The 24,242-nt window shown below is 53.5% G+C and overlaps 8 protein-coding genes across 8 annotated transcripts; 3 read left to right on the top strand and 5 right to left on the bottom strand.

The window, feature by feature from the left end:
* Nucleotides 1–139: 139 nt before the first annotated feature.
* CTHT_0059880 (uncharacterized protein) lies at nt 140–2,893 on the top strand (the record flags this gene model as incomplete). Its single annotated transcript, XM_006696243.1, has 12 exons — nt 140–159; nt 235–259; nt 355–366; nt 433–477; nt 535–540; nt 604–943; nt 994–1,155; nt 1,210–1,306; nt 1,355–2,051; nt 2,100–2,163; nt 2,214–2,524; nt 2,591–2,893. 12 exons carry the CDS (start codon nt 140–142, stop codon nt 2,891–2,893), a joined length of 2,082 nt encoding a protein of 693 aa, XP_006696306.1.
* A 990-nt stretch (nt 2,894–3,883) lies between these two features.
* CTHT_0059870 (NAD-dependent histone deacetylase-like protein) lies at nt 3,884–5,809 on the bottom strand (the record flags this gene model as incomplete). The annotated part of the gene is made up of 2 exons (XM_006696242.1): nt 3,884–5,352; nt 5,419–5,809. 2 exons carry the CDS (start codon nt 5,807–5,809, stop codon nt 3,884–3,886), a joined length of 1,860 nt encoding a protein of 619 aa, XP_006696305.1.
* Nucleotides 5,810–7,375: 1,566 nt separating this feature from the next.
* CTHT_0059860 (uncharacterized protein) lies at nt 7,376–11,077 on the top strand (the record flags this gene model as incomplete). The annotated part of the gene is made up of 6 exons (XM_006696241.1): nt 7,376–8,038; nt 8,103–8,349; nt 8,404–8,843; nt 8,916–9,138; nt 9,189–9,308; nt 9,378–11,077. 6 exons carry the CDS (start codon nt 7,376–7,378, stop codon nt 11,075–11,077), a joined length of 3,393 nt encoding a protein of 1,130 aa, XP_006696304.1.
* A 409-nt stretch (nt 11,078–11,486) lies between these two features.
* Nucleotides 11,487–12,870, bottom strand: CTHT_0059850 (uncharacterized protein; the record flags this gene model as incomplete). The annotated part of the gene is made up of 2 exons (XM_006696240.1): nt 11,487–12,565; nt 12,672–12,870. The coding sequence occupies 2 exons, from the start codon at nt 12,868–12,870 to the stop codon at nt 11,487–11,489; spliced, it is 1,278 nt and encodes a 425-aa protein (XP_006696303.1).
* A 593-nt stretch (nt 12,871–13,463) lies between these two features.
* On the bottom strand, nt 13,464–14,139 carry CTHT_0059840 (uncharacterized protein; the record flags this gene model as incomplete). Its single annotated transcript, XM_006696239.1, has 3 exons — nt 13,464–13,543; nt 13,593–13,934; nt 13,986–14,139. The coding sequence occupies 3 exons, from the start codon at nt 14,137–14,139 to the stop codon at nt 13,464–13,466; spliced, it is 576 nt and encodes a 191-aa protein (XP_006696302.1).
* Nucleotides 14,140–15,518: 1,379 nt separating this feature from the next.
* Nucleotides 15,519–16,709, top strand: CTHT_0059830 (uncharacterized protein; the record flags this gene model as incomplete). Its single annotated transcript, XM_006696238.1, has 1 exon — nt 15,519–16,709. One exon carries the CDS (start codon nt 15,519–15,521, stop codon nt 16,707–16,709), a length of 1,191 nt encoding a protein of 396 aa, XP_006696301.1.
* Nucleotides 16,710–17,081: 372 nt separating this feature from the next.
* CTHT_0059820 (endo-1,3(4)-beta-glucanase-like protein) lies at nt 17,082–18,095 on the bottom strand (the record flags this gene model as incomplete). The annotated part of the gene is made up of 1 exon (XM_006696237.1): nt 17,082–18,095. One exon carries the CDS (start codon nt 18,093–18,095, stop codon nt 17,082–17,084), a length of 1,014 nt encoding a protein of 337 aa, XP_006696300.1.
* A 2,218-nt stretch (nt 18,096–20,313) lies between these two features.
* On the bottom strand, nt 20,314–23,085 carry CTHT_0059810 (alpha-1,6-mannosyltransferase-like protein; the record flags this gene model as incomplete). Its single annotated transcript, XM_006696236.1, has 5 exons — nt 20,314–20,977; nt 21,036–21,324; nt 21,630–21,884; nt 21,956–22,227; nt 23,057–23,085. 5 exons carry the CDS (start codon nt 23,083–23,085, stop codon nt 20,314–20,316), a joined length of 1,509 nt encoding a protein of 502 aa, XP_006696299.1.
* Between the last annotated feature and the right edge of the window lie 1,157 nt (nt 23,086–24,242).

Here is a 24,242-nt window from a genome sequence, read left to right as displayed (position 1 = left end):
GGGTGGTTTGTGATTTTGCACACCTTTTTGCTTGGGCTCCCAGATCGAGGAAAGTAGGGACCGTGAGACTTGGCCCCGCTGCCCCGCGACAAAAGTGTTCAGACTACGAAAAAAAAAAAAAATATAGACAGCATCAGCCATGGCCGACAAGCTCACTCGGTACGCCCTTTCTGCTGCGAATCTGGCATTGCGACTCTTTCGTGCCCATGTGATGTGCTAACTGTGCATACATAGTGTCGCTATTGTCAATAGCGACAAGGTATGTCTCCGCTCTCTCTACCCTCGGCGTGCAGAACAAAAAAGCAGTAATGCAAAATCAAATCGTGGACATGGGCTGACAATGGGTTCAAATAGTGCAAGCCAAAGGTCCGTGAACATGTCAGAGGCCCAAAATAAGTGCTTGTACTCACAAGAAGACAGAAATGCCGTCAGGAGTGCAAGAAGTCTTGCCCGGTGGTGCGCTCCGGCAAGCTCTGCGTATGTCCCTGCCTGCCTATTCATAACCCCCTTAGCCCCTGAACTAACAATATGTAGATCGAGGTATGTTAGATATCGCCGAAATCATGCATTTTTGTCAGTCAGGACGCCTGACAATGTCCCCAGGTGACTCCCGAGTCACGCATCGCCTTCATCTCTGAGCAGCTCTGCATTGGTTGTGGTATCTGCCCGAAGAGGTGCCCGTTCGGCGCCATTACCATTATCAATTTGCCGACCAACCTTGAGAGCATGATTACCCACCGCTATGCAGCCAACAGTTTCAAGCTTCATCGTCTTCCCATGCCCCGCCCTGGCAGCGTCCTGGGTCTGGTCGGTACCAACGGTATTGGCAAGAGTACTGCCCTGAAGATTCTCAGCGGCAAGCTCAAACCTAACCTTGGCCGCTACGACAACCCGCCTGACTGGGAGGAGGTCATCAAGTACTTCCGTGGCTCTGAGCTGCAGAGTAAGCACGTCTGTCTTGGTTGATGTTGGGCTGAGGGCTGACGGTTTCAGACTACTTCACCAAGATTCTGGAGGATGATCTGAGGGCCGTTGTCAAGCCTCAATACGTCGACCAGATCCCCAAGGCGGTCCGCACCCCCGACAAGACTGTCAAGTTCTTGATTGAAAGCCGCAAGTCCATGGACAACCTGGACGAGGTCCTGGACACTCTCGGTAAGCTCCATGTATAAAAGTTGGGCTGCAGACCAATTTTGCTAACAGGAGCAGAGCTGCGCCACATCTACGACCGTGATGTCACCCATCTCTCTGGTGGTGAGCTGCAGCGTTTCGCCATTGGTACCGTCTGCGTGCAGAAGGCCGATGTGTAAGTGCTATGAACTTTCTCTGCCAAGACTCAGGCTGACCCCGACAGTTACATGTTCGACGAGCCCTCTTCGTACCTCGATGTTAAGCAGAGATTGGCTGCTGCCCGTATCATCCGCTCACTGCTGCGCCCTGACGACTACGTGATCGTCGTCGAGCACGACTTGTCTGTCCTCGACTACCTTTCCGATTACGTCTGCGTCCTCTATGGCCAGCCCGCCGTCTATGGTGTCGTCACTCTCCCCCACTCCGTCCGTGAAGGTATCAACATCTTCCTCGACGGCCACATCCCGACCGAGAACCTGCGTTTCCGTGAAGAGAGCTTGACCTTCCGCATGGTTGAGGGTACCGAGGATTTCGTCGCCGAGAAGTCGCGCGCCTTCAAGTACCCTGCTATGGAGAAGACCCTGGGTAACTTCAAGCTGCGTGTTGACGCTGGCAGCTTCTCCGACTCTGAGATTATCGTCATGATGGGTGAGAATGGTACCGGCAAAACTACTTTCTGCCGTCTCCTGGCTGGTGTTCTCAAGCCCGATGGCACCACCCGCGTTCCCGAGATGCGCATCAGCATGAAGCCGCAGACCATCACGCCCAAGTTCGAGGGTACCGTCCGCCAGCTCTTCTTCAAGAAGATCAAGGCCGCCTTCCTATCTCCTCAGTTCCAGACCGACGTCGTCAAACCGCTCAAGCTGGACGACTTCATTGATCAGGAGGTCAAGAACTTGTCTGGTGGTGAATTGCAGCGCGTAAGTTCCTCCTGACAATCCTATTGGGACCCTACTAATGTGACTTAGGTTGCAATTGTCCTCGCTCTTGGTATCCCTGCCGATATCTACGTCATCGACGAGCCCTCTGCCTGTGAGTTCCCCCAATCCTTCAGGTTAATGAGCCTTGCTAATGATGTCCAGATCTCGATTCCGAGCAGCGTATCGTCGCCTCTCGTGTCATCAAGCGCTTCATCATGCACGCCAAGAAGACCGCCTTCATCGTCGAGCACGACTTCATCATGGCCACCTACCTCGCCGACCGTGTCATCGTCTTCGACGGCAAGCCGGGTATCGACGCCCACGCCAACAAGCCCGAGTCGCTGCTCACTGGCTGCAACACCTTCCTCAAGAACCTGGATGTCACCTTCCGCCGCGACCCTACCAACTTCCGTCCTCGTATCAACAAGCTGAACTCGCAGCTCGACCAGGAGCAGAAGCTCAGCGGCAACTACGTACGTGTCAATTCCACTCCAGCTTTGCCATATGATCTGCTAACACGCCACAGTTCTTCTTGGAAGAGGGTCCCGACAAGGAGAAGGAGCGGTCTTGAAAAGCCCTCGGTCGCCAAGGGCAACTACAAGCAGCACAACCGCCGTCCTCCCCCTCCCTTTCAAAGGGATAAACATACCCATCACCATGACAACCACTGCCATCACCACGACGATGCATCATCCTCGTACTCCGGTTCTTCTGGCGTTCTAGGCGTCCAAAAGGGTTGTTCTGGTAGATCCCGCGGCGCCCGGGGCGGACGGGGTGGTGTATCCGAGATGCTGGAGGGCGACGGGTCAGAGGACGACGATCCGGACATTTTATGGGAATGAGCGGTGGTCTTGTTTATCGTATCGATTATGATTGATAGATACCCCCCGCCATTGCTGGCTCTATTGGGAGAGGCTCTAGGTTTAACGATCTTTTTCTTGGAGGGATGATGGATGGATGATCTTCATGAGCTAGGTCGGTTTCTCTTCATTGAGAAGAGGGCTGATCACTTCTCGTAGAGCGAGGAATGGCAATGGTTTATAAAACGGATATGGGGGAAGCCACCGCAAGAAATGCCCGCAATGATAACGCTGGGCCATATGTAGGGAGATGTTTGCGCTGAATGCGCAGCATACTGAAGCACAGAGAAACAAGCAGATACATAGATGGCGTCTGTGTTTTTTTTAGATCAGAGCAATGGAATGGGTCTGGATTATAAATCGGTGCCCTACTTTTCCTGGGATTGTGCTTGTGACATTGAATAGAACTAGACTGGCTGACAGCTCATAAAACTACACTGGTTTACACAGTGAGGATATAAGAGGCTCATCGGCAACAATAGACTGTGGGATGGATACGGTTGGACAGGAGCAAGTCCAAGAGTCCTATTCGATAGAAATGGGACTCAAGAGGTTTTGCCCCTCAACATCCCAATGGTTAGCATAACACAGGTAATGATGTTCAAATCAAAGGCACGCTTCGAAATTTTTGAATCATTATTTTTTTTCAATGAATTACCGCACTCCGTCTATTAGGAACGCTTATGTATACTGCTAGTAAAAGTCTTCATGCCTTAACGCCTTATTTCTCTCCTCTGCTCCTACAGTAAGCGTTTTGCTCATCCCAGGGAGCACCCTAAAGGGCAAAAAAAAAAAAAGGGTGTACGTCTGTTCTGCCAAATATATGAGTAATCGGGTAAGTGCGGGATAAGAATGGTATGATGGGGTAATTCTATGTCTAGTGGGAAACGACGTTTTGGTTGTCAACGATCCTTCACCGGACCTCGAACCCCAACTTGAACGCTTTCAATTTCGACCCCCCTCAAAACTCAATCACGACTTCCCCCCCACCCCAACGACAGGCCTCAAACTAGGCAGCGTATTATCCCTACTGTCAAACGAGAAAGCCATGCTAGCATCCAGACCAGCAGGACTGGGCAGATCCAGTGGTTCAGAGAGGTCCGATCCCGAGTCGTCTGCGTCCTCCAGAGGGGCAGAACATTTCCTGGGGGAAGAACTGCCAGAGCGAGAGGCGAGCTTGATATTCTCCATATCTTTGAGGTCTTTGGTAAGGGAGACCGTGGCAGATTTGGTAGTTTTGAAAGTCTTGTCGAGGCGGTTGAGGGGTTTGACGGACTGAGTTACAGATTTCTTGGTCTGGCGGGGTTTGCGCTTCGTTGTTGTGGTAACCTTCGTCGAGGTCGTCTTTGCAGCAGTGGTGGTCATACCCTTCGGAGCAACAGAACCGAAGGATAGAGTACTTTGCTTCTTCGCAGGTTGTGTCTTCCCCGTAAGCATAGGGCTGCGTACCCTCGGGCTGGCGCTCGGCGTAGGCATGGGTCCATTCTGCTCTGCGTGCTTGGACTTCCTGTTCGCAGGCGTCTTCGCCGCCTCCTTTTCCTTCTGCACAACCCTCCCCTCAATAACAACCTCCACGCTACTCCTCCTGACCGCCTCCTCGACCTTCCTTTCCTTCTCTTCATCTCCCGAAACCATATAATCAGCGCGATCACCCAGATTATCTTGTTGATCCCACCTAGGTAGATTGACCAGCTGAGCGACATCGTCCGCGCGCCCCCGCACCACTAGGTCCCAACAATCCTTGAAATCCGCACCCTGAGGCTCAGGATCGATGTTGATCCACACAGTCAGCCCGTCCCGCCGGCTGCGCACGATCTTGCACATCTCTTTGACAAGCCTTCGTGCGCCAGGGACCTTGAGCGTTGTGCCCACAACAATAACTGCATCCGGGACGCGGCGCAGATCCGCCTTGGACACATTCCCAATCGCTTCCTCGTCCGGATTGGGCTCATTATACAGCACAATCCGCGGCCTCAACTTCCCAATTCCATGACTTCGCTTGCCGGCGAAGGTTGTCCGCACCTGATCGGCCTCCTCACATTTCTCACATAGCGGCAACTCTGGCCCATCAAACAGCTCCGGCCGCAAAGGCTCGATGTTCCCGCACAATATGCAGACCATCTTCTCCAGGCCTCCGTGCAGCTGGATGGTGGTGGGCCAAGGGCCCTTGGTGTTGAGGGGGATGTTGGTAGAGAGAGGGGGCATTTTCGTGTCGAGCGTGTCGATGTTCTGGCTGTACATGCGCATGAGGCGGCCTTCGGCCGCGAGCGAGGCCAGCATGTGGTGGAAGGGGGTTGGTTCGGCTTTGGAGGTGAGCTCGGCAAGCTTGCGTACCATGGAATGGAAGTCGGCGATGAGGTGCGGGTGCTTGTAGACAGAGGCGTCAAAGAGATGCTTGCCGTTGCTGGCGAAGAGGCCGGTTGAGGAGCGGAAGTCGGGGACTGGGGTTGGGTTAATTGGTGTGTAAACAAATAGAGGGCACTAGGTAGCGAAAAGGGGGAACGTACTGCCTGCGGAGACGGAGATGCCGGCGCCAGCGAAGACGACAATCTTTTTCTTCTTGCGCAGGGCAGTCAACAGCCGATTAAGGCCCTCATTCGGCTCATTGCCCAGATTCTCGAGGTCAATGTAGGTGGTGGTGCGGGGCTTGGGTTCGGCGACCCGGCGCCGCTTGGTAGGGGGAGGGCCATCGGTGCGAACGCGAATCTCCTCGGTCGAGTCGGCCATGTCGGCGCGCTTCCGGGGCGAGGCGTGGCCAGATGAAGTAGAAGAAGCCATAGAGCTGGCGGTCGGCGAGGGATAGCGCGAGGAAGAGGAAAAGGTCAAGGGAATGGGAGACGGAGGAGCGGGCGACTGGGAGAGGACAGAGAGCGGTGACGAAGGGGGGGAGGATACCATGGCGAGTTGATGGCTTGAGCTGTTGACTGAGGAAATTTCCATGACAAATAGAGACTAGGTTTTTGAAAGAAGTGACGTTTTAGTAACGAAGAGGCGGAGGTTGCGCGAGATTTTAGACCATGTCTTGCAGAGACTTGTTGCGGTCGAGATTATTATTTTTTTTTTTGGCTTGGTTTTTGGTTTTTATTGTCGCCTTCTGTTTTGCAGAGTTGGCTCGGACTATGTAGGTATTGTGTGGTTGCGCGTAATAGGGACGGTAAAAATTTCTGGCGAACAATAAGAAAGGCAGAAGTTGGAACTAAATGGAAGGGACACGTGCGGCTGGGCGATGTGTGATCCCTGAGTCGAAAATGAAGTCAAATGGAAGTTGTGAAAAAGGGGACTGTGGGCGTTGAGCTGATGTGAGCTCAGTTGTGGACGGGCGCAAGGCGCAGGGAACTCTCTTGCCGTTGCTGTCGCTGCTTGTGTTGCCGAATCACACCTCTCCCGCTGGCCGCTGTGCAGGCTGCCGCTGTTGCTGCTGCTGCTTGTGGCTGGTTGCTCCGTGCCCCGTCCCGCCAGGCTGGGCTTTCAGTCGAAGAGCAGTTGGCGTCTTGTATCGTGCTGTATTCCCGGGGGTCCGGGCCGCTGTGGGCAGGGTGGACGCGTGAGGGAGCGTCATGATTGGCCGTTTCAGACGCGGTGGCAGCGTGGCTCCCCACCTCATCGCGATCAGGTCCGCGATATAGAGCGACTAACAAGAGCCTAATGAACCTACTCGCATGAGAATCAGGTTCACTTCACTCACATACCAAGGGAACGGTCAGGCATTCTAGAGACTGGCTCTTTGATATAGACAAACAAGAGAGGACAGATTGACGTGATCATTGAGAACAGTCTGTTCGAGCGTTCTTGGAGGTCTATTGTCTGAGCGTGCAGCTCCTTTTATCAGGACAGAAGGGCTCTGGCCCCTGGCGATCAAGCTGATAGCGTGCAATCTGCTTTGTGCTCAGCATGTTCAGTTCAGAGAAAAGTGAATTGGCAAAAGCCTGGATCTACTCTACGAAAGCAGACAGAATTACCAACAAGATAGTAAGAGAACATGCTACTATTGGTATATTATCGACACCAATATTCAAGCCTGGCCGAGTCACGGGCTCAGTCACTTGGAATGATGTCCAATCCAATCGGTCCCTCATGTGCGTGAAACTGGCGCGTTGCTCGGAGACAGCCCCCTGCAGCTGGGTCTCCGACGCTACAGGGATAATACTCTTTTAAAAATCCACAGCACCGCCACATCTGTGGCTTGCAAGATCATACTGGTGGGTCCAGCTTACATCTTCCGGCTTGCGACTCACATAAGACCAACAACCACTTATACAGTATATCCAGAGCTGCCGTGCCACAAGCAGCCTCGCATTGCTGCCTTATATAGCCATACCATCTGCTACTTCTTGCAAGCATTCTCTAGCACCATCATAACTATATCTAAACTATCGCATTCGAGCTTCAACAACCCAAGACAGCCTCATCAAGTCCATCCATCTCATCATCATCGCCCATACCTCCCTGATGACGGCCCCCAACATGGCCCTTCTAATGGAGGGCGGCGACCCGATGAGCGTGGACGGCTCCTCCACCATGCCAGCCCACATGCGGGTCATGCCCGACATGGGCATCACCGGCGCCCCCATGACGCTCGACGATGTCGACCTCTTCGGCGATGCCGTCATGAACAACGCTCTCGACGCTCTTCCCCCGGCGCCTGGGCACCCTCCACCCAGTCGGGCCCTACAGCGCCGTATTGCTGAGCTGCGTGCCCGCGGCTGCTGCCAGGGCATCGCGTGGTCGCGGCAGGGGACTATCGCGTCGATTTCGGCGGATGGGATGTCCATCGAGTTGAGGTTCTTGCGCACGAACCCAGAAAACGGCGACTGGGAGCTGACCGATGCGGCGCTCTCGTTATCCGTGGCACTGGTACCCGCCTCATCGCCCAGTGCGACGTCGAGTTCTGGATCAGGGACGTCAAATACGACGGTTATCTCGGCCGGCGCGCCGTTCGTTCATCTCGCGTGGGCTCCGAGCGTGCATACCTCGTCGTTCGAGCTGGCCGCGATCGATGCGCTGGGTCGGATCACCATCTTCCTGTTTACGCAGAATATCAATAAGCCGTACCTGTCGAGGAAGTGGGATACCGATCCGGTTGATGATTTACACGCTGTGGTTGGGTGCTACTGGCTACCACTTCCGGTCCAGTTGAGCAAGGGAGTGAGTATTTCCGTGTCTTATGGGTAGATTCAAGCTGATAACGCAGTTTAATGTCTCCTACGTGGCCAACTGGGTGCAAACAGACTACCGCTATGAGCCGATTCTGTCGCCGGCCTGGGGCCCGATTCACCCGAACCACACCAAGAGCGCCCTGGTCTGCGTCACCACCAACGGCCTGCTCAAGATGCTCTTTCCGCAGAATAACAATCGCATCGAAGAGACATCTATCGAACTGGAGAGCGTGACCGCGTCGGATGATCTCATCACCCATGCGGCCATCGGAGCTGATAGGAGTATGTCCTCTCGGTTTTGTCTTAGGCATGAAGGATTGAAGCTGATTTGTCTAGACACGCTGCTGATTGCCCTCGCCATGGGCTCCAAACAACTGCGCGTCGTGCGTGTCGGCATCCAATGGGGCCTGCCGCAGGTCGATAAGCAGCAAATGCCCCCTAGCGTACCGCTGCGTCCATCGCTGCGCGAAAGCCGCGTGGCCGTGACGACGCTGCTCGACCCGGAGCAGCAGCAGTCTGATGGCGATGCTCCCATTGCTCAGCTAACTCACCTCGAGATCCTGCCGTCACCACTCGGCGAGACGCCGCAGACCGTGCTGCCGCCGGTGATTTTGGCTGTGCGTTCCTACCTGCCGCAGGAGGGTTCGCTGTATGCTGCTCACCAAGAGCCATTTACGGTGATCGATCGCTGGGAGCTGTTCACTGATCAGCCGAAGGCGTTTCACCCGGCTTTTGAGCAGCTGGGGGCGAAGAATAGCGCTAGTTCACAGCCATCGGTAGGTTTCTAGGAGTTGCCCCCCCTCCCCCCCCCCCCAAAACAGTGAGCTTGAATGCAGCTGACGGACCAGGCCATGCAAACCCTTCGCAAGCTGGACCCCGTCGTGATCCCCGGGAAGGTCGTAGTGACGGTCAACACGCTGCAGTTTGGCCGCGTCGTGTGCTTCGGGTTCAGCGACGGCACATTACAGTACCGGGATAGGTTCACCATGAACGAGGTCTACACCGAGCAGGCCACGACGAATATTACCAGCCCCCTGCAGGTGGGCTTCCAGTGGGAGACTGAAGGACCATGTATGTTTTGCCTTGGGAAGACTCTTGAGGGCTAAAGCTAACCTCAACAGGCCTGCAAATGGCATTCGCGCCCACAAACTGTTCCTTCGTCCAGGTATCGGAAGATGGCTCCGTCAAATGGGTCAAGCTGCGCTACCCAGTTGATGATCCAAACATGACGCTGCAAGGCCGTATGTACCCCAGAACCCACAGCACACACCTAGAGACAGCTAACACTCCCTCCCCCTCCCCTCTCGCAGCCAAGCTCAAAGCCGTCGCCGCATCGCTAGCAGTCGCCTCGGTCGGCGCTAACATCGCCGGCCCCAACATCCACAACCACTGCGACGACGTCATGGCCATCGCTCGGCCCCTGGCCAAGAAGTTCAAGGACTTTCCCACGGCTTGGGTGCGCGAGTTCGTCACCATGTTCAAGATCACCGTCGACTACTCCGAAGAAGCCCACCACGACCAGCTGATGCGTAATTCCTTGCTCCAATTCTGCCTCTCCATCCTCAACCATTTCGGCTTCAACGGCGACTTCCAGCCGCGCACCTTCAGCGGTAAATTCGCCAACTTGGCGTTGGCCGTGCGTAACATTGTTGTGTTGATCACCATCGCGTCTAATGCGCCAAATACGATCAAGGAGAAGCTTAGCCCGCTTGATGAGCCCGAGGTCGTGGATGCTTTGGCCTCGTGCGCAAAATGGGGGTTTGATCTACTTGCTTGGCTGACAGATCGTCTGCTGGCGTTGTCGACGGACCAGACTATCAAGGCGATGCTCGCAGACCAGAAACGCTTCCCCGACCTGGCGCGATACTTACACTCCAAAAACGACGTCTCCCTGCACCTGCTTCTGTGTTCCTCTACTAGAGGCCTTCTCTCTGCCGTCTGTCGCCGCCTCCAAGTCGTTGAGAGCCTGGCGCACCGCGCTACCGTGTACTACGAGTCGCGGTACGCGGTAGATCCGGCGGCTGCTGCACAAAAGACCCTCCCTCCATTATATCATGCCTACGTAAAAATGCAGCGAGTCGTGACCGCCTCCCTCGTCAAAGCCTCCGACTTTGACAAGCTCCTCACCGCTCTCAGCCGTGACATTCAAACCGCCTACATCCAAACCTTCTCTGGCGTAGCCACGCAGATCCGACAGCACGCCTCCGGCTCCGGCGGCCAGCCCCTCACCGAACAACAGCAGCAGCAGTGCAACGAGCAGTTCATTAAAAAAGCCCAATCCCACGTCGAGTTGGACATGTTACTAGGCCAGAACCCGCCGCCAGGGTTCAGAGAAGTCCTGGCCTGTTTTTTTGGCAACATTTTCCCGGCTTTCCGTGCCACGGTCGATCCGAGGAGCGTGTTCTTTGCGGATTGGTCCTTGCTGGAGGAAATTGTGGCTGAGGATGAGAGGACGTTGAAGAGAAGACGCGAGGGAGGCGGGAGATATGTGGATGTTTTTAAGAGGGTTGAGCTGTGCGGAAGGGGGCAGGTCCTGCCTAGGGGGAGGATTGTGGCTTCTGTGAAAACAGAAAGAGCAGAGGCGGTCCCGATGGTGCCTTCACAGAGTCAGTCCTCGCACCAAGCTGCCAGTCAGGCACAAGGGCAGCAGTCTCAACAGCAACAGGGCGCGACCCCCGCTCCAAACGCAACTCCCTCCGTCCCTATATCTCAACTTAACCCCCCTACAGGTCCGACCCAGCCACCTAACTCCTCTGGCAATACTGCCAATGCCAATCCCAACACGGGAACGAACGCCAATACCTTAGGTGGTAGTGTTCCAGGGCTGCAAGGGTTCGTCCCCGTGACGGCTAACCTGGCCGTAAATGCCAGCCAGTGGAGGAGGTGTGTAAGGTGTGCGGCAGTCATGGAGGATGTGTGGGGGCAGAGGCCGGGGTTTACGTTTGTGTTGACGCAGCAGAGACGATGTGCCTGTGGTGGGGGGTGGGGGTTGGTTCCGAGAGGAGATTAGCGGACAAAATACTTTGTGTGTGTGTGTGTGTGTGTGTGTGAGAGAGAGAGAAATGTCGGATGTGGATGGGGAAAAAAAAAAAGGGAGCCCCGGTTAGGTATACCAAGGGATTGCGTATGAGAAGAGAAGTTTAGGGAGTTGGGAGAAAGGGGTTGGCTAAGTCTTCAAGACGGAAAGCCACTTTGGAATTACCGATGATTCCATCTTCGATATTCAAGGCGATTCGAGATAGCTTCAGAGGAATAATACACTAGGTAACGACATTACTAGTCTCATGTTCACTTCATCCATTCATACACCCCCAATACACCATGAGCACATGATCATTCCTACAGATTCCTCTTCTCCCTCTGCCCTCCCTTTCCCCCACCTTCCCCTCCCCCTCCTCCCCAATCCACCAACCTCCTCCCTACTCCTTATCCCCCTCCCAAACCCACTCCTGCCGAATCCCTTCACACTCCTTCCTCAACGCCATCCCATAATCGCCCCCATTCGGCGTCCTCAACAGCGTATGTATATGGAACCGCTTCGGCTCCTTATTCGTCAAGAACACTCCCGAATGGTGGTCAAATTCGACAATCACCACGGGGCTCTGTATCCTGTAATAGAAAGCATCCCCGTCCCTGTATCCCCCAATCCAGCAGAAGTATGTCTCGTGGAACCAGCGCTCGCATTCTTCGATCCGGAGTTCCCTTGCCCGCTGGGGGAGGTAGAGAAGGAATTGGTTGAGGATTGCCTTCACCAGGGCCTGTTGTTCAAGAGAGAACGAAGAAACAACAACCCCCTCATACGGCACAACCCGGTTATCCCTATAAGCACCACACAAATGCCTCTGATCGTCGTGATTCCACCTCCCATGCTCCATCCCCGGATCCTTCAGTTCCTTAAAAACCTGCACCTTATCCCTCACACTCCCCTCCAAACTCCTCATCAGCTCCAATCCCAGCCTCTCCTCCTCATGTAATATCCTCGTCCCCTTATACGGGCCGTCATCAATCCCATTCGGCTCAGCCCCCGTGAAGAACGGCGAGACAACAATGGTGCTGCGGTAAAGAAAGATGTTGAGACACAAGTGATGCCCATACCACTGGAACCCCCAGGCCTGTTGTTCGGACGGCGTCCCGAAGAAACACACGTTGTAGCTGAACTCACCGCAGATCTGCGGCGCGCCGACCAATTCGCCAAGGAACCCGTTGATGCGCATCGCTCCCAAAGCCTTCTCATAGCCTTCGGGAGACAAAGTCTCTTTGAGGAGGTTCAGGGCGGCAGAGCGGATGGAGTCAGAGACTTCGTCGAGACGGATGCCCTTGTTGGAGAGGAGGAATTCGGGGTTGGACCAGGTACGCCATTCGGGGGCGTCGATGTGGAAGATGGTTTTGGAGAGTTGGTCGGGGGTTAGGAGGGACAAGAGATTGTTGGCTGCGGCGACGATGGAAGAGATGAGGATGCCGTCGTCGCGGAGGTGAAAGAGGTCGTTGCGGACGCGGCCTGAGCACCCTCCGTTAGCTCCAACACTTACACATTCACTCGCTGTACCGTGGTATATAGCAGATAGGTGGGTAGGAAGATGAAAGATTGTACCAGGGAGGCCTACCATCATTCGTAATCCCCTTGAACGGCTCCTGATATAGACGCCGCCAGTGTTGCCACAGACCGTGCAGCCACGGCGGGTTGCCGTCCTCTATGAAGGCTTTGGCATACTCATGGGCATCCTGCTTCTTCATGGTAGTAAAGCGCGGCTGGGAAAGATCAGGGAGGTGAGCGCGGAAGGCGCTCAGGTTGTCGTCGGCCATTGTGCTGCTTGAAGGGGTGTGAAAGTAATCAGGATACTTTGGATGGTGTTGCGGTTGGTTGTGGTGCTGGATAGGGGTTGGAGTTCGGATTCTAGGCCAGTTGTTGAAGAACGAGATCAAGGTGAATATTGAACCAGGTTTAAGGCCAATATCAAGTCAAGGGATTAAGTTAAGAAAACTACTTCAATTCCCACACCACTTGATCGTCCAATCCCCGATGCAGGCCACGCAATGTACATCATACCATCTCACCACGGGCCGCAACCATCCACAGGCAAAACAATGACCCGGCGCCGGCCCGCGGGGGACGTTTCGCCCCTGCAACAGATCACATCCAAGAACGTCTTGGTTCCAACGAGGAGAGAGAAGCCTCGGCGAAGCTTAGGTGGGGACGGCCCCTCCCCCGCTTTACGGCAGGCCGGTCCCGCAACCCCCGTTCGGAGGTTAAAGTATGGAGCGGGGGTGGGGTTGTAGAGCAGAAAAAACAGAGCCCTGGCATCACGAGACGGCAAACTGGAGGTGGATTGTTCCATTGAGAGTGAAGCTGGCTAATAGTAGTCCTATGTGTCTCGTAGGATAACAGAGTGGTGAGCTCAGAGCTGCTTGAATTCCACATGGAACAAATCCCCCGCCTTGCGGCCCTGTCGGATCAGGCCGATGTTCTTCATGATGGCTGCGATCATCAGCATCTCTCACCAACCCTCTTGAAGGGGGATACTCACCGCTCTCCGCATCCGCCTTGCTGCGATCATGGTCTTCTTTCTGTCTCCAGCCAATCACAACCCTGGCGGCCCTCTCCTCACCCTCGCCGCGGCCGACTGCCTCGCCGAACTGGGCGCCGAGGAAGCCCTCTGTCTCTTTGATAAGGCCCAAGAACTTACCCGTGTTCTCTACGAAAACATCCTCAATGCCGTACGCTGTGAACAACTCGGTGCAAGGTGCGTCCAGGGTCTGGCCGTAGGGCTCCGAGAGACCGGGCGAGGCGAGCTCGATGGCGAGCTGCTCGTCGCTCGCAACGAGGTTCGAGGAGCGATAGGCCAAGGCTGCGGCGGTCGAGGACCATTCTGTTGCTTTCTTAGTTGTTGTGGTTAAGGTAGGTACTGGGATTAACGTACCGGTAGCAAGCACACCCTTGGTCCGATCCTCGATCTTCGGCCCAAAGAATGCCCGCTTGAAGCCATCTTGCTGCTTGATCTGGTCAACTAGCGATGCGGACAGCTGGTCTGGACCGGTGTAGGCCAAGGTCTGGAAGACAACGACGGGAGCCATTGTGTGTGTGCTTCTTCGGATGGTGACGATGAAGTGTGGAGCGGTCCGTTCGCGGATGCTGCAGGAGGAGAAAGCTGTGGAAGCAGTGGGAATGCTGTGTGGTGTTTTGAATGCTCGCACCAAGGAAGCGAGAGGACGGCTCCAGGCCAGCATTGACACCACCCTCCCTTGACAAGACTGCGAGCCGTTTATTCCTCTTCACATTGTTAGTACAACCAAAACTCTCTTTTGTACTTCAGAATAATGAGTTCCGAGTTCGAGATGCCCCTCGCATCGGTATCACGCGACCGAATGAAAACGCAGCTAGAAACAGCAATTATCATCACAAGGGCGCATAATCCCGGACTGATTCGGACCTGCATTGGTATAAACAACCAAAAATATCACAATGAAAACAGACACGATCTCGTCGTTACGTCGTTTATCGAATCAACGAGAGAATATCACCCCAGAACGAGAACAAAGCTGGACATCACCCCGCAACATACGACAAGGCAACAAAAGCCAGCGTGCATACAGCTCGCAAGCAGGAAACAGAAAGACGGGGTTTACAGCCCTTAAAGCATCTTAGGATCGAGTTAGGTCCGCAAACGTTTCTGAGGTGGCTTTCCGTTTCAACTTGACTACAACGATTGGAGAAAGAGAAAACTGTTGCTTTCCTACAACATGACTTCTCACTACTTCTTATAACTCGTACTACTTGGTCTCAATCACCTCTATTAAATCCCTTATCGATCCACCTCATGGGCTCAGCTCTCGATGGAACGAGAAGATGGTGGGTTCGCTGAGGGCGTCAGCAGCATGGAGGAGAGCTCGACACAAAGAAGTGAAAGATACTTGTATTTGTCCTCTGAATCCTGTCGCAGGGTGTCTTGATGTTGAAAGACAGCAAACGAAAAAAAAAAAAAAAAGAGAGCTCTTTGTCGAGGCGGATCCGAAGGTGACAGAGACGGAACAGGAGGATGTCCGAGACGGCCAGCCCCAGTTCTGAACAACCTGAAAGTTTGCCTAGACTCAAGAACCCCGAAATTTCTAGAGAGTGTGCTTGCCGATAAGGGCTTACACAGCTTGAAAAATTTCTGGATGCCCTAGAGGGTGATAGTGGGCTGTTCCTTCCCCTTTGACGATGGTGGCTGATACTTTCCCAGCTGGTCATCACTATCTACTTACAAGAACTTTAGGGTATGATGATGCGGGGGGAAAAGCGTCCAGCATGCCTTCCCGATGGCCCAGTGGATTGCCCACGGTTCGCGGTTCTCTGGCTCGAAAATCCTCAGCCGTGGGTCTCTACTCGATACGGGCATCGTGTTTCCTCCCTCATCCAATACCTTAAACCAACAGCCAAACCATATCCATCCTCAGCATCTCTATTCCCTAACATGGACTTCGACCCCAAACACGACCGCCTCCACCACTCCCTCTCTTCCGCCTGGTCAAGCTTCCTCAATGCCCAGCACTGCACCAAGGAAGTCTGTTCCCTTCGCCGCGCCCTCGACGATCATGTCCGCCAGGCCAACGTCGCTATCGCATCTGTTCAGCGAGATGTTGCTCACACCCACGGTCTGGTCACCTCTGCCTTAGCGGATGCGAAGACTAAGGCTGAGGAGCAGAATGCTAAGATCGCAGAGCAGATGAGGGGGGTGCAGGAGCGGGTTGCTAAGCTTGAGAGGGAGGGGGTTGGGAGGGGTAATGGGAGGGATGACGGGAAGGTGAGGGAGCTAGAGGGTAGAGTGAATGCGTTACAGGAGAAGATCGGGCAAATACCTTCGGGGGCTGGGGTAGAGGATGAGACGGTCAGGACGCTGATGACCAAGATGGATATGCTGCAGGCGGAGGTGAGGGAGTTGAGAGAGGGAAAGGCGGCTGTCGAGTCGAAGTTGGCTGCGTTGGAACTGAAGATCGCTGCCTTGGCGGAGAGAGAGCCACTAGGAGAGGATGTGATGGGTTTCCTGCAGCTGATGCATTCGCGGCGAAAGAGCTTGATGAAGGTGCTGGATGATGTTGAGCACGGTGATGCAAATGAGCATGGTAAGGCTCCTGTCTGTTTTCTAAAGGCCCAGTTACTCACACGCGCAGTTTTAACCCAGCTTGCTCCCGAGCCGAGCCCTCAAGATTGGGGAGCGATGGAGGTTGCCACCGATTGGAGCAGCACACCTCCATTCAACCCACGCCCAACCCGCAATAGCATACCTTTGTCGAACTATCAGCCCCAAGCCCAGCCCCAGATCCAGTCTCAGCTGCAATCTCGGTCCCAACCGCTCCTACATCCCCCTTCGACCCAACATCAGCAGGACCTGCATTCTCTCTACCTCTTCTTCCGTGACCGGTATAAGGCCAAGCCACCCAAGAACGACGTCTCCTTTATTTGGCAGTTCTTGAGAGCCATTCGCGACCCAGAGCTTTCACGCCACGTACAGGAGTCGTTGGCTGTGCTGCTGCCCCACGATGTGACCAGGCGCAAGGAATCTACACGGCTGAAGAAGGAGAAGTATAGGTATATCACGATTGACAAGGGGCTGACTTGGAGAAGGTTTAGGGAGGCGTTAGTACGGATTCCGAGTCCCCAGTAGGGTTGTTTCTGAGAGGATTATTTGCTGGATTGGGGTCATTTTGCTGGATGTCGAGCACACATATGGTATCACAAGGATCTCAAGTGGATGTGGGCCAGCAAGAAGTGAATTGCGATGTTCCGGCTTGTTTCTTCAGCTCAAGGAAGCTACTCAACATGAGATATTTTTTTCACGGATAGTAGATGCTGATCAACTCGCCTCTGGTTTATCGCTGCTATATGCATGGGTATCTCAGTTGTACTTCCTTGAAAATCCATCCCATAAATCCCATTCCATGAACGCCCGTAACTCCTATCACCCTGTTTCTCTCACGTAGGCCTTCCTTTTACCTAAACTCTCCCCCTTTCCGACTTCACACAACATCCTTGTTGCTTACTCCTCCTTCTCCCACACACTAACACTCATGACAATCCAATACGCCTCCTCAAATGCCTCCGGCACCTCCCCTACAAAATCTTCACACTTTTCCGCCAGTCCCGAGCAAGCTTCATCATCCCCCCACGCCTCGCCCGCCCAGTCCCCACAAAACGTCGTGTCAAACACGATCTGGTGCTCCTTGAAATGGCTCTCTATACTACAATTTGCACTGCTGCTCGTATCCGTTACGAACGCCGCCAGCGGAGTGCCAAACTCCTCCGGATCCGGCGCCTCCTCGGGCGGGTTGCCCGTCAGCGAAGGCGTGAGGTCATGGTCCCGCGGGAAGAACCAAACTTTAATAAACTCCTCCGTCCACTCAACCGCGTACACCCCGCCGCCGGCGTCGTTGAACCCCCGCCCGTACGTCCCGTCCAGAGAGGTTTGTTGCGAGCAGCCCTCGCTGCCGGTGCAGTCTGCTCGCACGAGCGTTGTACCGGAGAGAGAGCCGGAGTTGGAGATGGTGCATCCCTTGGAGGTGTGGAGTGTCACGCTGTTCGTGTCAGCGGAGTTGACGCCTTCGAGAATGTCGATTTCACCCGAGTTGGGCCAGTCCGGGCCGAAGGTCCAGTAGGCCGGCCAGAGGCCGCAACCAGAGTAGGCTTCGAGTGTTGTTGGCATGTGCGTGATATCTGCCAGTAACAGTCCCCGGGTGTATGACTTTTGGGATGTTACGCGGACGGAAGCGCGGCCACCGGTGGTACTGTTGGTGACGTTGGTGTAGTCTACCCCGAGGTAGATGCCGTCTTGGGAGTAACCGGCCAGGGCGCGGGCACTGGCTTCCGTTGCGGAGAGGTAGGTCACGAAGCCATGGGTGGGGTCAGGGGAAGTGAAGAATGTAAAGGAGCTGAAGAAATTGGTGGAGTTGTAGAGGTCGAGGAGACGGTAGGTTGCGGCGGTGGGAGTCACCAGGGAGAGGAGGGTGAGGAGGGTTGTTGGGGACATTTGGCGGAGGAGTCTCTTCTTAGGCATCGCTGTGGTCGGTTTGGATGGCAGTCTTCTTAGAATGAATGGATGGATTGCTGTGTGATTAAAGTGTACTGTGTAAAGGGCCTGCTCCTGGTGAGATGAGTGCAATGTCTGCTGAGGAGTGACTGAAGTCGGTCAATTTCCGGGGATGAATAGTAACGATTTGGAATGAAGCCGTCCTGTGTGAGAAGAGGAAGAAAGTTGGCAAGTGGAAAATTAAGCGATTGTTATGTAGGTGTATCCTGCATAGCCTCATAAGGCAATTATAACTATTGATGTGATTGTTTTCGGACAATACCCATCGCGAACCATCAATGACATGCGAAGGCCTGATAATAGCCAACCTGAGGCTCGCACTCTTCCATCACCTCGACGATGGCCCGGCACACAGTACAACAAAAACAATTATTGCACACAATGATAGTCATCAAGTAAACAGTCATGGATACACCCGTGAAGTGTTCCTGGACATCGGCACTTGTCAGCGTTTGAAGGGAGCACGTATGGCACCCAAAGCAAGGGATTCGTAATCATCTTGTAGGATAATGAATCAAATGTTCACATAAATTCATGGGTGACGAAATTGTCAATCGTCTTGTGAAGCAGCCCTAAACATATCTCCTCTGACTCAGGACGTTCAAGCGAAAAGCGTCCAAGTTGTTGGCAGCATAGTTGGTGATGTGTGTGGGGAAAGGAAAGACCGTACTACGCCAAAGATTTACTGCTCCCATTCCGAGAAAGATATTCACTGGTACGGATTGCTTTACTGACACTGTAAGAAAAGTTCCTAGAGCAGTGACGGATAAGACCCTAGGTAGAGAGTGTGTTAACATGTGAATATGAGGGTGACAAAAGTCGGTAATCAGAACGAACGACCTGTTAGTCAATGATGTGATCACCAGAAGGACAGAGACGAACAGTTACTTCGGTGATACCTCTAAATGAAGATGTCAATTCTTGATGGAGTGTGACACCCAAATGTCATCACAACTGCACATTATGTACCAAAGAGGGCGGCAAAGCGCCAACGACAGACTAGGAAGACCAGCCCCTGAATGAAGTGATTCTTGATGCCTTCGCATCTGATGTTATTGCACAGTATACCACTTCATTATCATACTGTGAGATGTACTGTGAAATATTAGATTACGGCGTGTCAAACTTTATGTACCTACATTTGGACTACGGTAGCTGATTACATCTGTGCTTCCATCAATGAAGCATTTGCAAATTTGCACTACCGTACACGATGACCACACACCTATCACCCAGCGAGTGGTTTGTTGAACCTCAATAAACTGGATCTTGTGTTCCCAGAGTTGCTTCTCCGTCACTGATTGTGTAGCAATCATAAAGACCATGTGGATGTTTCAGGTTTGTGTGTGTGTCCTGTCCCTCATTGCTGCTCTTGCTGAGTTGTCCTTGTTCCGGCACCAAGCTTTGACAGAACAATCAGTCGGCAAAAGGACTTGAGGATATATGGTTGTGAGTTTTATTTAGAGAGTTTCATACAATTGAAGCTTTTCTATCTATCCAAATAAGATATGTTGGCACAATAGATCATGTAAATGCTCTACTATGCTTTGTTGCTTCCTCGTCCAACACTGCTTCACCCAACTCCTACAGGTAACAACAACACATTACACATTGTCCTCCTTACACCCCGTTTCCTCCCCCTCCCTCCCCCCCCCAAAACCCCCAAAAAAAATAAAGAACCCATGATCATCCAAGATTGTAACACCAGCACGATGAACTTTGTACAAAAATCACCCCAGGAACCGAAAGTACGACACATCAATCCATACTGGCCATGCATTAACACATCTCACTATCCCCTAATCCAACACATATCTAGTCCTGCACCACGGAGAGAACCTCCAACCTTCCTATCCTCCATTTCCCCCCCTCCCACCCCCCCCCTCCCCCGCGGGGCTCTTCCCTTCCCTTTCCCCTCATTCTTCCACATCTTGACAAATAACCATAAACATGAAGAAGTTTGAAAAAAAATATATCTGTCTATGCAGTAATAAGTAGGTAGATAGATAGCCCCAAGGCCCATTCTTGTATATGCAAGACACACCATGTAACGACAACCCAATAGGTGGTAAGTAAGTCGAACTCGACATCCACCACAAGGAAAAAGTTAAGGCAGGTATAGGTATACAATCCATCACCATATGCAGTATACCTCCCCCACATCGGATCCATACCACCCGACCATCTAGAACTTAACCCTCTTCCCCGTAAGCCTAAACCAAATCTCCGCCAAAAAGTCCTCCTTAAACCGCTCCCACCACGTCCGATTCAACCAATAACTCAGCTCCCTGAACTTATACATCTCTCCCCAGCAATCCCGTCCCCACTCACACCCCGCCATATTTACCAAAAAGTCCCTATCCTTCGTATCATAGTGAATCCGTGTATCATTCCCATGATCGCTGCACGCCCCCTCGGGGAACGAATTAATCATCCTCTGCGGCAAGAACCCGACATGCGCCCTGATCCACGGGTGTGCGACGTAGAGCCGCTCCAAAGCATCCTGCTCTTTATGCGCCCACTCCATATGTTTCTGCTCGTAGGCGACGGGGTCCCACCAGACGTCGAGCAGGCGGTCGAGCCAGACGCTGCGGCGCACGAAGAAGGAGCCGAGGTTGAAGCCGGAGCAGTCCTGTGAGAGGAGGAGGTTGACGGAGTTGATGTCGCCGTCACCGGTAGGGGAGAGGGATTCTGGGTCGAGCCAAGGTTGGGGCGGGGGGTGGGTGATGTTGAGGGGGTTGTAGACGTTGATATCGCGGTAGACGTGGCGGTCGAGGTGGTTGAAGATGTGAGATTGGAGGGAGTAGGTCGGCTCCATGATGTAGGTGTTGAGGTCGAGCCACCAGAACCTGGGAAAAGTCAGCTTAGGAGAGCTCCGAATCCTCCTTCTTCTCAGAGGGAGCTTACCACTCAGCATTAGGATATTTCCTCAGCGCGGTGCGAATGAAATCAACCTTCTCCCAGCTCTCGCGCCACTCGTGGGCGTAGCGCTTCTGCGTGCGCATGTCGACGATCTCAAGGTCGTAGCCCCAGCGCGCGACGTAGCGCTTCTTGTTGCGTACCGAGTCGCGCTCGATGGCCCACTCGCGGGCGCCCTTCCACTCCATGACGCCGCCGCCCACATTGGCGCCGAGGATAATGACGAATTTGGAGCCGCCGCCCAGCCAGGACGTCCGGCGCCACCAGTATATCAGTGCTGCGTCGGTTAGTAGGGGCAAGCTTGAAGAGCAAAAAAAAAAAAAAGGGGGGGGGGAAAGGGGGGAAGGTAAAAAACGGAGGAGAGGGGCACCCACGAGAATGATAGAATATATATATGCACAACAGCACCAGCAACACGACCAACAGTCTAATCTTATTCCTCCTGCCCATCCTTGCCAAAATCCCGCGTATCCTCCCGACAAGGGGCACATCGTCGTGCAGGCAACCACCTTCCCCGTCCAAGCTTCTCTTTATCGGCATACTTGCTGTTCTCGAACCGCGGCAAGCCATTCGACAGCTTACGCAGGTGGCGCGCAAAGAAGCCTGGCTTTTTTGTTTGGAACGACGGGTACGAATACCCGCTGCTGCCATTACTGGCGCCAGCACCAGCGGAGCGTTTTGAGCGCGACGACTCCCACATCACGGGCGTCCTGCTGGCTGATGACAACGACGGACTGCTGGTGCGCGGATCAAGACCGGGACTCGACCAGCCCCCTCCTCCGCTACCGCCTGCGCCGGGTAGGGGGGAGGGGCTGCGCGAAAGGGTCATGGGGCTGCCTAGAAAATTGTCAGTCTTTCTGTCGTACAAGAACTGAACGAATTAGTATCTGATATGAAAGGACACGTACCCGGAATAGGAGATAACAATCCCGACGGCTGGTGGGACTGCGGCGTCTGCGGGCCCAGGTGCCAGGCCGAGGGGGGCCGCAGGTCGCCCAGGCGGAGGTTTTGGGGGCGCGATGAGGTAGAGGAGCGTCGACGCGGTCGGTCGCGGTCACGGGAAGACAACGACGAAGAGCCGCCGCCGAGGCTGAAGAAGGCCAGCTTGGCGGTGGTGGTGGTGGTGGTGGCGCTAGGATAAGTGGCAGGTCGCAGACCCTTGGATAGGTAGAGTTGATCGCTGGTTGTGAGAGGCGGGTGTCACGGCCGGAACCAGATCCAGAGGAGACGAAACAATGGTTTACCGGCAGTGGCTGTGGTTGTGGTCAAGTGTACGGATAGATTAGGTTGGACAAAAAATGGAATTCGACTTTCACGACGGACGGAGCCTTGTCTCGCGTCGGACCCGTGGTACTACTGGCTGCACGACCTGGCACCGGGAAAATGGATCAAGGACACGGACAAGATGAAACACAGCGTTTCCTGCAACCGTTGGTTGGTGACTTGGATGATATGGATGACAGTCTGCAGTCTGCGATGGGAGTCTGCTACGCTGTTGTTGTGATCAACGATCAATTGGACAGCGGACTAGGCCCTGAGCTGCAAGCAGGTCCGATGTGGGTGGGCTGTGGACCCTTGAACTCCAGCGGTCTCAGGCTGGGAAGGAAAAAAATCACAGTGGATCTGGATGCTGCATCAACCTGTGCCGGCCAATGTGAGCCATCTGTCCCGGCGGGCTTTGAGATGGGTTCAGGTTCGGTGCCCGCAATAAAGAAGGAAAAAAAAAAAGAAAATAAAAAAGGTGTTGAAAAAGAACCCAATGGTTTGGACTGCAGCGACTTTGCTGGTCAATTCAGTTGGAGCCAGCGCCCGCCGCAGCCACGCCCTTGTCAAGGGTTTGCGCCAAGATTTGGAGGGCCCCTTGTTTGCCCCCTGTCTGATAGGGTGCCCCACATGCCCCATTTGACACTTGGCCGGGCCGCCAGCAGCATCACGTCACTGCTGCCCTTGTTTCTTCCTTTGTCTTTGAGAGCAACTTTTAAAGGTGAGAGAGGGTAGCACATCCATACACGGACAGACGACAGACGACAGAATGCATTGTGTTTCTTCCAGGAATTTGTCTGTTCAAAACATTTTATGCTGATCTAAACAGTGCCGATCTGGAGTCAGCACTGTGCTGTAAGACGTGGGGGTGGAGGCTAATCTCCAGATCCAGGGGCTACCGAGCTAGCCCTCTTATAAAACATCATCATGCCTCAAAAGTTTTTCAGAGTCCGATTATTTTCAAAAAGTATCAAAAGACTGTGAATGATAGCTTTGTAGGTAGGTGATTTCATCTCTCAGTGGACAGACTTGGGTGTGAGAGCTTCAACAGCTTGGCTGAAGCTTGGCACACACAGGCTGATAGGAGAGGACTTTATCTGCTAAGGCCAGTATAGCCCAGTTCAGCTAGTCATGAGTTGGAGCTAGCTAACTCTTCGTCTCATTTCTTTGCTTGATGGCGATCCCCCACTTGAATCCTTTTCGGGGTTTTATTTTTTGTTGAAGGCTTTCATCTTTTCAAGGCTTCGAAAAAAAAATAATAACAAACTCCCTTTCAGATATTGATGCCAAAAGTGACGTTCCCACTGCAGCATTGGGCTAAAGACCTAAGGAGTAGGGCTAAGTATGTGCGCAAAGAACTTCTTTTGCGTTTCAGCGGTTGAAATTACCTACGGTACCCGCAACTTGCCTTCATAATCTTCTTTGTCTAACCCCTTCACCTCACTACTACACTGCCGTTTCCCAGTCACTCAATGGTAAGCAAGTACTATCTCCGAAGCCGAAGGCTGTCCACTATCGCAGAAAGGGGGCACAGCAGCCAGCTGCAAACCTGCAAGATCAATAGGCCGAACAGTCCAAGGACCCGGCGCCGACGTCAGCGATTCTTGGCAGGCTTGGGCAGGGGCTTGGCATTAACAACAGCTCTCTTTGGTGTTGTTGGTTGGAGCGCAAGAACTTTGGCGGTGAAGACTTTTCTCATGGCTCTTCACAGCAGCGAATGAGGTATTCTGCGGACAGAGCCCAAAGGATCGGATTGGATCGAGGTCGGAAAAGCCACTTCGTCGGCTTTCTTGTGCTTTACGTAGTTGCAGGGGCAGGCTTAGGCTTCTTCAAAAATCAAAATGTTTGTCCGTACGGAATTCCGTACACCTTCAAAAAAAAATCATAATATTCCAAATTCTCGACATCCGTACGGATTAATCCGAACAAACC

This window comes from Thermochaetoides thermophila (genome assembly GCF_000221225.1).
Source record: "Thermochaetoides thermophila DSM 1495 unplaced genomic scaffold scf7180000011821, whole genome shotgun sequence".
NCBI classification, from domain to species: Eukaryota; Fungi; Ascomycota; class Sordariomycetes; order Sordariales; family Chaetomiaceae; genus Thermochaetoides; species Thermochaetoides thermophila.
This window is presented reverse-complemented; position numbering and strand designations above follow the sequence as displayed.